Consider the following 13,608-nt stretch of genomic DNA (forward strand, 5'->3'; position numbering starts at 1 on the left):
GCTCAAAGTAAAATTTATTGCTGACCAAAAAAGGATGGTGTACTAAATCTTGAAAATTTAGATCTTGAAATCTTAAATTGAGAAAACTGGACTTGGTAGAAATGTTATAAAAGAACACATCTTTTCAGATTTGGGATTAAAAAAAAAGATTTATGAATTAAATCTTAGGTGTAACATTTATGTAGAAAAGAACTTGTCTTGATAAAAATAACTCTAATAGAAATTTGAAAAGATAATGAAAATTAATTTTTTAACCTGCTATATATGTATTTGATTCAAAAATTATTCTATATAATAAAAGGGTAATATGCAAATTGACCGAACTGCAGAATGAACTATCGCTATGACATGCACTGACCACCAGGGGGCAGATGCTCAATGCAGGAGATGCCCCCTGGTGGTCAGTGCGCTCCCACAGTGGGAGCACTGCTCAGCCAGAAGCTGGACTGATGGCTGTGTCAGCGGCAGTGGTGGGAGCCTCTCCTGCCTTCATGGCAGTGCTAAGGATGTCCCACTGCTGGCTTAGGCTCGCTCCCTTTGGACAGTTAGACATCCCCCGAGGGCTCCTGGACTCCAAAAGGGCACGGGCCAGGCTGAGGGACCGCCCTCCCCTCCCCCCAGTTCACAAATGTCGTGCACTGGGCTTCTAGTATTAGTATAATGAAGTTCTAGCAATCACCCCCTAGCTGAGGACTCAGAAATGTTGCTATCATTCCAATGAGAATGTCCAAATTACTGAACATATAATGGAAATGTCTTTAGGTTCAAAATGATAGGATCAGAACATCTTCTACTTATCAAAACCAATTCAATATTTGGTCAAATAAAGATTTTTAATACATTGATATTTCTGAATATAGTCATTAACTCATAGAAAATTTTACTAAAATAATTCCACTCAAAGATGGAATCCTTTCCCTCTAAAGAATAAAAAGTGTTTGATTACTAATTTGAAAGAACATTAAATTCTAAAATTTGGCAGTGGCAATGAGTTTCTTCCTCTCTCTCTCTCTCTCTCTCTCTCTCTCTCTCTCTCTCTTTCTTTTTCTCTCTCGCACATACTCAATATGGCCACAACATTTGTAAATCTTGACTACCATAACATGCCTTGCTTACACCATTCACCAGGTATGTGGTTGATAGAGAAATCACAGAGTTACATATGCTCAGTTGTCAACAAAATAATGCTTGGTTATTCATTAAGAAAATACCTAACTCTTCAGAATCCTGTTATACCATGGTGTTATTTTTTGGATTTTTGAAAATCTATTTGCATTGTTATGAACAAAGTTTTTAATGTATTGTTATTAATTTCAGAGAGTAAGGGAGAGGAAGAGAGAGACAGAAACATCAATGGTGAGAATCATTGATTGGCTGCTTCCTGTACACCCCCCAATGGGCAAGTACCTTTGACCAGAATCGAACCTGGGACTCTTGAGTCCACAGGCTGAAACTCTATCCACTGAGCAAAACTGGCTAGGGCTAAACAAACATTTTTTTTAATGAAACATATAAAACACTATTATGGAGACAGGAATCATTATCCTCACTTATGATATACTCTAATATAAATCACATGCTAATCGATTCTCTTTGAAATCATTTTATAGGTTACTCCTGAGTGGGTAACTGCTTATTCCCAAATATACCATTTCAGCCACTGAATAGCTTTGCAACCTGTATACCTAAGCCGGTACATTTTTTAAATGAATGGGATTAGCCAGCACTAAAACATGATTTTATGGGCAGATGATAAAATTAGAAATACTGCCCTCCTTTTGTGCATCACATTCAAAAAAGCCAACCTTGACAGAATTCCATTTTAAACTAGAGAGATTGCTAAAAATAAGCCTGTAATCCCTGACCATCAGTAGCAGGTTTTCAGTAAAGACTGCAGGCAGTTTGGGCACTTGCTTCAATACTGTAAATACAGACTCTTGGAAATAAAATCTGTTGCTGTAGTAAAGATTTTAATAGCTTATTGCATGTCAATAACAACAATAATGACAGCTAACACAACAGGAGCAGTGGCATCAGTAACAGTTGACATGTACGGAGCCTTCATATTTAATTCACATAACAGCCCTATGAAGTACCTAATCCTATCTCTGTTTCGCAGACGAGGAGATAGTACCGTAGAGAGGTTATTAATGCACGTAAACTGACAGATGCAAAGTAGAGGAGGCAGACTTTGAAGTCTGAACCTAGGATGCACATTCTTTAGAACTGTCATGTAATATCGTTTCCTGTGAGAGCAAATACGGGTTCACGGGGAGCTGTCAAGCTAAAGGTTAATTTCCAATACCTTCGTTAGAGAAAATGGACATAGAGTTCAAAAGCTACATTAACTTTTATTTCTGTCTTTAATATTTCCATGGAATGAATTTTCTGGTATCCAATGCCAGTCTGTTTAATTTTGGTGTAGGGAGCAGGGGCATTGACACCAATACTGGATACAAATCCACTATTTTTAAAAAGAGGGCCTTCATTAATCATTTTTATCTTGAATGGAGTTATGGGCTCTCAGTTTCTGAGGAAATAAAATTAGGTTTTGTCTTTGTCTTTTCTGACTAGTCTCAATGGCAAAAAGCAAAACCAAAATGACTCTTATGTCCATATAAAGGAGATTTTATCAACAACGAGATTTTGTCAATAACCTCCATGGGGTCTAAGACTATGAAACACATCCTAGTTATTTCTTCTGTTTGTGGCTAGTTGAAGAAATCCTAAATACAAAGCAAATACCCACATATTCACACAAGACAAATGAGGAGAGAAGAGATATTGAAATTTTTTAGGCCAGGTATCTAATTAGTTTAATTATCTTGTATTTCCTATTATGTATCTCTGAGTTATATACATGTTTATAAAAATCTCAAATGGGGAAGTATCCTAGTGGAAACTCTTTATAAATTTGATACCCCTTTATAATTCACATACTCAGGGTAATAAACAGGAAAACTTTTCATTACTGCAAGTCGATAGTGTATGAGACCGATTTCCTACAAATAGCACGTGTACTCCTTTTCATGAGGACTAAACATGTGGCAAATATCATGAAAAGTATTTTCTGTGTTTCTCCCTTTTGAGTTTGTAATAAAATCCTTAAAATTCTATATGAATCAGGCCACGCCTTCTCTGGCCTTTGTTGTCTTTGGGGATTACGTCAGCATCCCAACCAGGCTTCCTACTCATTATTTTGGTTTTATCCCTCTCTTTAGTCTCTCTGTCTCTGGGATGGCAAATAGGCAACCTATGTATGTGGGCTTAGTCAAGCCCACACGTATTTTGTTTGGTTCTTATACTATGCTTTTCAAGTTCTGAATTACTTGTCAATGTTTAAGCGTCAGAGGTATTTACCAAAGAAATCTCAATTGACCCAAAAGTCCTGATTCCCAAATTCTCCAGAAAAAGCAGATGTCACATTTCATCAGTGTTGGTGCCAGAGTCAGGTCATGGCTGGTTCCCGCAGATGGGACTTGAGTTCTCCACTTCCTTCAGAACGTAACTTCACTAACCTTTACTTTCATGCCTGTCCCGCTTCACCCCATATGCTCTCCTCTTTCTCCTTTGGCTTTTTAGTTTGTGACCCCGGCTGTTCAAGAATTTTCTACTCTAAACAAATGCATCTCATCCACTCACTGTTCCTCAAGTACATGGTGAAATTTTCTACTTGAATGCATTTGTTCACATTGTACCCCTCACCTAAATGCTCTCTGAATCTGACTCCAAAATAGTACTGACATTTTGCAACCCAGTTCAAATACTATGTTCACAGAGATTCAGTAGAATCGCTTCTATTTTCTAGTAATTAAAAAAAAAATAATTTCTGTGTCCACCTCGTGACTTTTTGTTCTTGTTGTTAATCCTCACCTGAGGATATTTTTTTCCATTGACTTTTAGAGAGAGTTTAAGGGAGGGAGGAAGAGGGGGAGGGGTGAGAGGGAGAGAGAGAAAGAGAAATATCGATGTGAGAGAGACACATTGGTTGCCTCCCACATTTGCCCTGACCAGGGTTGAGATGGAACTTGCAACCCAGGTACAATTCCTTTGACCATGAACCGAACCTGCGATCCTTCGGTGCTCAGGCTGATGCTCTAACCACCTCTAACAACACAGTACACTTCTAAAAGGCAGACTCTAACTTATAATTCTTTCTATTGCTCATAACCTTGTCCTCCTTAAAGGCCTCAACAAGTATTTATTTTATAGTAAATATTGGAAACTCTGTAGGGTTTAAATGAAACAATCTCAAAGACAGTTCTTTTTCTCTTCTTTTTTTCCTCTTATCTATAAACTCTTAGGAAAATAATCTGCAGTTCATTAAATTGTCACCTCTTTGAAAAGAGTTACTATGATTAATATAGTAACTAGAAAGAAATAATTGTATATTAAGCACATTTAGTGATGTCTTCTTAAGACAGCAGCATAATTTATTTTCCTGGTACTTGGACAATTCTGCTTGAAGAGTTAGAGATTTGAAGTCTTAAGTCTAAATGATTTTCCCTCAGAAAGGCATTCCAAGTGCAAGTAAAATCTTGAGTAATTAACCCATATTCAACTGGCCTTTTATGGGTTGAATTACAATCATTTTTATATTTCAAACAAAACATGGAACAAAATCACACTGGAATTTAGGCTATGTGTTTTTTTGGGGGATGGAGGGGAGGCAGGGCACCAGAAATTTTTACTGTGGTTCTGGCAAGATTTTGAACTTAGATAATGTGCAAATCTCTCTGACATAAACACCTGGAAATATGTAAAACTGAGAAGTGGCAAGTTTGTTAGCTGAGACCGTCGTGGTGGTGCTGGTGCTGGTGCACTGTTGGTTGGGAGACAAGGATGGGCAGCTCATTAGAGTGATAATGTCTGTGGGCTTGGTTTCCTGCCTGTATATGCACAAGAGAGAGCAGGTCAATCCTACAAATACTGGAATTGACACCTGTATACAACGGGGGTAGTGAAAGTGTGGTACCTGCAGGAAGAAGGGTAGAAAATAATTGCCCCAAAGCTTACAATATGACAAGGAAATTTGAGTTTGAATAAAGTAGTCTCTTGAGAGTATTAAATTTCAAACATTGCCTTGTATGCATTGGTGTCTGAAGGTACACTATTCACGAGGCACAAGAACCCTGAAGCTAAGAAATGAAAAAAATTTGATCCTCGGGCAAGGGATAAGTCTACTGTATTTGACAACAGGAAAAATCAAAACAACTAAAAAATTCTGGCTATTCTCATACTTCAATCTGCACAGAATTATTTTTAAAAGGTCCATTGAAGAGGAGTTTATGACAAAAATTTTAAAAATATCACAAAATACATGAAAAATAGCTTACCTTTTGGAAGAGTTAGATGAAAATCAGTACATGATGAACTTACGTTAGTAAATAAAAGGGGGAAATACAATAAGAGTATATTTAAAATATTTAAATTCAATTTAGAAAATTGATCTAATAGACAAAAAAATAAGGAACTGGAACTATAAAAAGGAAATTAAACACTATGGAAAATGAATAGAGATCTAAAAAAGCTAATAAAATTTCTATATATGTTTGATATAGTTAATAAAGATCTATAATATGTGTATAATTAACTTCAGCAGTTTGATCTAATGGATGGATGTAAAACCTTGAACTAAAGATAATATGCAAGAAATTATATGCACATTCTGCTCAAACATACAAAGAATGTATTCCAAATCGAGCCTTAATAAACACAAAAGAGTCAGTATTATATAGACTAAATTCTGTGATAAGCAAGAATATAATTAGAAATCAATAATGAAGAGTTAACTTCAAAAGTCCCATATAATCTGAATAACAATTTTTAAAGACTTCAACATTTAAAAATATACAACATTAAATAGATTATTTATGAATGAAGAGAATTGCAAATTAGTGAGCTAAGTGTCTCATTTACCAAAGAGGAAACCAGAGTGGTCCCCAAAACTATGAAAGTATGTTCTATTTTACTTAGGAAAGTGGAAATGAAAATAAGAATTAGACACTATTTTATACCCTACACTCTCCTCCCCACACCCAATTTTCACAAGTTTTAAGACACGGGTAACAATTGCTAGTGAAAATCTGGGGCAAGAATGCATGTAATACTGCCAAATAATAAATTACTACAGCTGCAGATACACACGCCCTTTGAGCAAGTGTACTTCTACGTATCTTATCCAGAGAAATTCTTGCATATGTGCACAACAAAACTTGTATTTGATTGCTGATTGCTTACCAATTGTAATAGTGACAGGTGTAAAACAGCTCAGTAGGGAAATAGATAAAAAAACCTAAAGGATGAGCAAACTGGCTTATTGTCAAATAGAATTCTATTAAATAGTTAAAAATAAATATATAGGATTTACATCTGTTATTACAGAGGTTTTTTTTTTTAAAGCTCTGTGGAATGTACAAAGTTACAAAGAAAGCAAGAAATCCCAGCTCCGGTATAAACTATTTGTGTGATCTAGGACAAGTTATTTAATCATATGCCTCAGTTTTCTGAGTATTGGGCTCATAGAATTTTGGCAGGAATAAATGAATGAATTCATGTAATATACCTAGAACAGTGTCTGGTACTAAGAAAAAGCCCTATGCATGCCTACTATTATCATCAGTATTATTATTACTACTACTACTCCCATTTGTAATGATTTATATGGAGGTTAAAGGGACACAATAATAGCAAGTTGTTTTACTAATACATTTGTGTAGTAAAAGCATCTAAGAATAGTAAGGAGGAAGGTGCAAGTGGGGATTATATTTTAGTGGGACTTTGACTTTATCTGTAATATTGCACTGACTTGAAAATAGAAAGTAAGCAAATATAGCAAAATGTTTAAAAAGATATAATTACCTGAGGATGTCTATTATATTCATTCTAAACATTTTTATATATTAAAAATATTTGCTATTTGCTAATTTTTAAAACAAGTCTCCAGGGAATAAACTTTCCAAACTTAGTTCCCTTTTTGTAAAATGGGGTTGAAAGTATCTGCCTCAATTTTGCAATAAAGATCAGCTGAGCCCTAGCTGGTTTGGCTCAGTGGACAGAACATTGGCCTGCGGACTGAAGGGTCCTGGGCTCGATTCTGATCAAGGGCACATGCCCGGGTGCAGGCTCCATCCCCAGTGTGTGGCGTGCAGGAGGCAGCCAATCAATGTTTCTAGCTTTCCCCCTCCCTTCCTCTCTGAAATCAATAAAAAACATATTTAAAAAAAGATCAGCTGAAATAAGGCACACAAATATATTAAGTATTGCACCATCCATGTAGTTTGTGCTTAATCAATGTTAAGCTGAATATTTATTTGATATAAATTATTTTTTAAAATGTAAAGAAAAAATAACTTTATAAGTAATTGCACTTCTCATTGAATTTATTTCCACTCTCTCTGTGTATTTTCCTTTTTGTCTTAAATAGGAATCAATATATAGAAATCTGCATCCTTAGTTCTTCACTTGAAATAGCCTGAACTTTCTCCCATGTCATTAGTCATTAAGATCATGATGCTTAATGATCTATTATTTCTTACATTTGTGGTTATTGGCGAACCCTTTTCCTGTCCTTTTCTCTGTGCTTCATCGTTGGTGTGATTTATAAGGTATATGTGCTACTTTACTATTTGATGGTGTCATTTAAATTTTCAAAAGCCCTTTTAACTTATAGTTTTCAACTTATTAGTCAATATTGATAGTTTCTTCTACAATTTTATTCATTAAATTTTTTTAAACAACCTTGAAAAAATCTTTAACGATATACAGAAAATAAATCCATGAAGATTTTTTAGAATTACACTATTTTACCCTTTTGTCTTTTTTTATAACTTTATTTTTATTGTTGATACTATTACAGATACCCCCATTTCCCTTCCCCCGCTTTGCCCATCTCCAGTCAGCCCCTGCCCCCTCTGGCCATCACTGCACTGTTGTCTGTGTCCATGGGTTATGCATATATACCTCCTTTACCTACCTTCATCTCCAAGGTGGGAAATTTTGTACAGTTTAAAGACTCTGATATTCTTGGTTGGAATAAAAAAGCTAATGGGCCTAGGGGGACTACCATTTTGTTTTAAAGCAATGTCTATGTGCAGTAGAGAAAAAATTGTTCCATTTTCTCAGATATCTAATCTCTCTGAATCAAGGGACACAGTGTGAGTATGGGATAAAGGGCTTCCATTAGAGTGGTTCTCTTAAAAAATTCAAGTTGTTTGTTAATTATATTTAAAAGTTCAATTCTATTTACCTGTCTTTTAGTGGAAATTGCTTTCATTTCTTGTAATGATAAGTAAATGGTTGATCCTAATTTTCAGTGAAGGTTAAGATGTAACATTATGTCTTTATCCTGCTCTTCATATGAAAGTTATTGGGTAGATGGAAGAGGCTTCATTAAGGGTTGTTATTAAAAACATTTTTATCTAGATCTAATATTTTTAAATTTAGTGAGGTAAAGAAAGGCAACTAACTTAAAAATACTGACATTCTGATTATTTCCCCTGGAACTCATCAGCACTGGGAATTAAAAGCTTTATGTTTGGGTTTGTGGGAAAAAAATATAAAGAAATATATAAATGAAAAACTAAATTTTAAAAAGACATATTAGGTTAACCCTACTCTTTAAAACACGGGCCAGAAGCCACAAAAACCAGTTTGCATATTTTTGGAAGTAGAGCTGTGCATTTCTATGCAGAAATACCTTAGAATAAAAGAACTCTCTTCAGAAATAGCTATGTTCAGAAATCCAAAAGCCTAAAAATGTATAGTACTTAGAAATAAACTTAATAAGAAATATGTGCAACCCATGTGAAGAAACCTATATAATTAATCTTAATTATATTTTTTAAAATTTAAATAAATGGAGATCAAATATTATAACCTTGGATGGTAAAAATATCTTTGTGTTATAAAAGCATTAATTTCCCCAAATTAATTTCTGAAATGAACTGCAATTAAAAAGCCATTTAGATTTGGGGAAGGGATGTAGTTTTTCTTATATTGATCTGAGTAAATGGCTAGAATGGCCTGCTCTGCTTTCTGTACCAAAATCAAAACAGTACAATAATGAAAATTCTGCAATATTGATATAAAATTAGACTGTCAGTGAAGAGAAATGAAACCTAGTAACAGTCATCAGTATGCATAATAACTATGATTAAAATGCCATATTTAATTAGTGGTAATAAATGGAATACATGATTAATGATACTGGAAAACGAGTAAGACATTTAAAATATGAATACCTACCTACATACTTATATACATACACGTGGAAAGCTAGCTCCTCCCTCTGATCACCAAAAGTGAACCTCTTTTCTCTTCTTTTGGATGCTCACGTTACGTTTTGGGCCACCCTAAAATTAGTGCTTTCTGTGTGAGATATGTCTCCAATTTTGAACTCATTTAAGAACAGTAGCACTTGGCACTTCCTGAGCTAGAAGCATATTAATGTCCCTAATCTTAACAGCCAGACAACTCAGGAAATGACTGTGAAGAGAGTGCAGGTATTTTAGGATAGAGGGTTATAGTCTTCACAAATTTTCATTTTTGAAGATTCTTGTGGATGACATAAATTTAAAAATGTGTTTATGTGTCAACATTTCAAATTCATTTATGCAGAATTATATAACACTTGGAAAATTTCCCTTAAACTCTCATGTATGATGGGGACACAACATTTTATAAATTATATTTGTAAATACCCGGTCCTTTATAACTTACATTTGTATTTATCTAGAATAAATATCACAAGTTCTCAAAGTATACTAAATGTGGAATGTTTGTCATTATGATAGCTTTTTCTCTCTTTCTTAAAGGAAAAAATGGGAGGATTCTTTTTTCTATTAACTTGCCACCTAAAATACAAAAGATTATTTTCTTATGATTTAAAATATTGTAATGATTGGGCACAGGCCAGTTGCCTAGAGACTTGCTATTACCAGCCCTGCATTGGATATGTCAAGATAAGCTCACACATTACTTATCTAAACACTTCTACAGACCTGCTGGGCATTTAAAACAGCAAACCAATTGAAAACTTAATCCAAAACTCCGAAAAAATAAAAAAGTTGTTCTAGAAAACTTTCTCAAAAGAAATTACTTGTAAAAAGACGTGACAAATTGACAGAGGACATATATTATAGACTCATCTTTCACTTCCTCCAAGTTCTAGACAATCTTCCTTTTCACTTAAGTATGGAAAATGCGACAAATGTAAGCCCTTACCAACTTCCCACTTCAGAAGGCTGTTGTCTTCCCTCTCCATTTTTCCAATGACATACCAGATACACGCCATCCAGTGTGCAAGGAGCGCAAACATGGACATGAGCAGAGTCAGGACGATTGTGCTGTGCTGGGAATAACGGTCCAGCTTCTGCAGGAGACGCAAAAGACGCAGCAGCCGGACAGTCTTCAGCAGATGCACGAGAGAAACCTGCGGGAGGAGACAGGGCAACACAGCTTGGCTCAGGGGTTCACCTCATGCCGAGACGCGTTCTTGAACTTATAGCCATTCTGGAAAGTTCTTGAAATTAAGTATAATCATGATTCCATTTGTACGACCATTTCTCTATCATCTCTTGACATGTATTAGGAAGTGAAAAGAGGAAGAAGGATGATTTTTTTTCTTTGAGTAAATACTTAACTTCCTTAGTTAAGATTTACTGAATATAATTTTATTTATTTATTTGTTTGTTTGTTTGTTTATTTATTTATTTATTTATTTATTCTGATACACAGCTGAAACGCATTAAGATATCAGGATTGTACATTAGACATCTCATACCCTTACATACATTTTCTTTCAATCCCATGTTCCCTCCTTCTTTATAACAATAATTTGTATAGACTGAAGTAAAAGCCTGTAAAGTGGTAATAAAAGTAACGTAGGATTTTTGAAAAATAATTAGAACTGTAAAACTTGACTAAGTTCTGCTCACAAGTATAGTAGTACCTCTCGCTTTATGTGCTATACCTTCTTCCTTCTAGCAATATCAAGAAAGAAAACATTTGTCCAAGCATCTACAATTCTCACATATACCCAGTGAACCAAAATCAAAGGGAATAAAACAGTTTAAGAAATCTCCTAGGTTCCGCCTCTGCATGCACTAAAGCATTAGCCTTGGAGCTAAAGGTTATTTTCCCGACGTTAGGGCCCAACTGAAAAATGTGCCCCATTGGCGTTCACCAGAATGGTCCATGTCACTATTAACAACATTGGTGGTGCACTAATATACATTCCCTTCACGCCTTCCAAGAGCCTCCTAAAATAAAAAGGTAAATAAAATATTAATCATGCAAATAGAGTTTGACAATTTTTTTACCTTAGCTAACTTTTTGGAGGTGGGGAGGCAATAAATAGGGGAGAAGGAATTGGTTTGTATGACTATACCAAATAACAGTTTTTCCTTTACAGACAAAAGCATAAACAGTGCAGAATCTTTTAGAAGCTTGCCTTTGTAATTAGCTGGAGTCAGTCAACTTGTAGCTTCTTTCCACTAGCCATCTTCCCTTATCTCTACGAAAAACATACCTAGATCAAGGCCTAACACATCGTATGTACTCAATAAATAGGTAAGTGAGTGAGTAGATTAGTTATTAAGTTAAGATAAAAATACTCCAAAATTAGTATAATAATGTATATTCACTAAAAGTGTCTCCAGTTGTAATCTTATAAAATATAACAAAATCATGAGGTCAGTGAGGACCTTGCCAGCTAGCTATGCTCTTTTATTTCTTGTTGTATTACTTTTTTCTCCTTCACAGCCAGATTCTAGACTATTACTTCTCTAGTTGATTGTAAGTCTCATGATTATATGCTAGGACTTCACACTTCTTACTTTGTAGCTTAGAGAAGTTACCAGGGGTGGAGTTTATTTTATAGATAAATTTGATAGATGATATTTTTGTAACTAAAATGAAACCTGGAACACAAGTCCCTAATGGAGCTAATTAACATATACTGAGGTCTTTTTAACAAGGTATTTTATAGAAATGTTGCCTTTTGGGGCTGCTCAAAAACGCTGAAGGAATTTTTATGCTTATTTAGACCTATTTTGATAATTTTCCCAATGAAGTAACTCATATGATAAGTGATAAACTAGGATTTGTACTTTTGCCTTTTTCCACTCTATCATACTTCTATGTCTCATTCATAACTTTATCTCTCATAGGGCCTTTCATAGGGCTTGTATATATTAAGCTTTAATAAATAAATGTGTGAGCGATATATAAAACATTTGCCATTAACAATTGTAGGCAGAACTAAAACATACATTTTTGATGGTTGTATTGTATTTTTCAATGTCATCTATAGAGATACATTAACTGGACACATTTTAGATCTGGAAGACAATACCTTTTTCTGTTTCTTCTTTTCTTTTTATATTGCTGTGCAGTATAGCAATGGCAGAACATAAATTATTTCTCATAATTTATGTTTCCTGGGAAGTAAATATAATACGTTGAACAGCTTTTCTATTCATACTAGAATATTTCAACCTAATTAATTTATTTGGGGGAATATTAAATTTATGTACCATAAATTTATCTACCATTTATTTTTTAAATAATCATATCCTTACTCTTGTGAAAAGCAAAAAAAATATTATCACTGATAAGAAAGATTTCTTCATTCCTTCCTCTTTTACTTTCTGACATAGATGTTAATCTACAACTTGCATTCTTTCTAAAGCATTCATACCAGATTTAACAAGTCAGAATGAGTGACAGAAGGATCCAGGAGTGCAGTGAAAATGTACAGATATTTAAAATTCATCAAGAGATTTAGTTTTTTTTCATAAATCTTTTATTTGTGTTAATTTTAGGCAACAAGGATGTAGATATGTAAATATGTTATATATTTCCTCTTTATATCATATATTTAAAATTGTCCTATTTGTCCAGTGTCCAAAGAGAAATTGAATATAAAAATATTATTAGTATTTAGTAGCAAAGAAGCAAGTTAATTTAGAGCTCAGTCTATTAAACACCATTTATTTAACAATCCTTCAGGAGAACTTGGAAACATTTTATTAGCATTTTGTGAATCATATTCTCCTTTTGGATATTCTTTTTTTTTTTTCAGTATAGCAAAAGCCTGGTTTTACTCTTTACTAATGCGGATTAACTCTTAACCAGTTAAAAATTCAGATTAACTATTAACTGGTTGATAATCCGGATTTTATAATCAAAGAAAACATGATAATTTCAAGAGAAACATCAAAAGTGCTTTATTCAAAGTAATGTCCATCACTAACTACACATTTCCTCCATCTTTCAGGTAATTTGTGGATACTGTCCCAATAGAACTTTTCGTGTTTTGAGGCAAACCATTCAGAGACCCAATTTTTCACTTCATACGTTTTGAAGTGCTGCTCAGAAAGTGTGTGTGTGCCATCGATCAGAACAAGTAATCTGAGGGAACAAGGTCTGGTGAATACAGCGGGTGGGTTAATACTTCATAGGCAAGATCTTTTAACGTGTCTTCAATTGGTTTTGAAGTGTGTGATGGTGCGTGATCATGAAGCAAAATTACTTTGCCGTGTCTTCTGGTCCATTCTGGTCGTTCCACGATCAAAGCGTGGTTCAAATTGATTATTTGTTGTTGGT

General features: G+C 34.4%; 1 protein-coding gene across 1 annotated transcript in view; it reads right to left on the reverse strand.

Moving 5' to 3' along the window:
- Nucleotides 1-13,608, reverse strand: part of KCNH8 (potassium voltage-gated channel subfamily H member 8) — a 272,605-nt gene that overhangs the window by 79,341 nt on the left and 179,656 nt on the right. The window contains exon 7 of the mRNA XM_006770167.2: nucleotides 10,225-10,432. Within this exon, the coding sequence (XP_006770230.1) occupies nucleotides 10,225-10,432 (208 nt within the window). The remainder of the gene's footprint in view (nucleotides 1-10,224; nucleotides 10,433-13,608) is intronic.

Source organism: Myotis davidii, unplaced genomic scaffold (genome assembly GCF_000327345.1).
Source record: "Myotis davidii unplaced genomic scaffold, ASM32734v1 scaffold962, whole genome shotgun sequence".
NCBI classification, from domain to species: Eukaryota; Metazoa; Chordata; class Mammalia; order Chiroptera; family Vespertilionidae; genus Myotis; species Myotis davidii.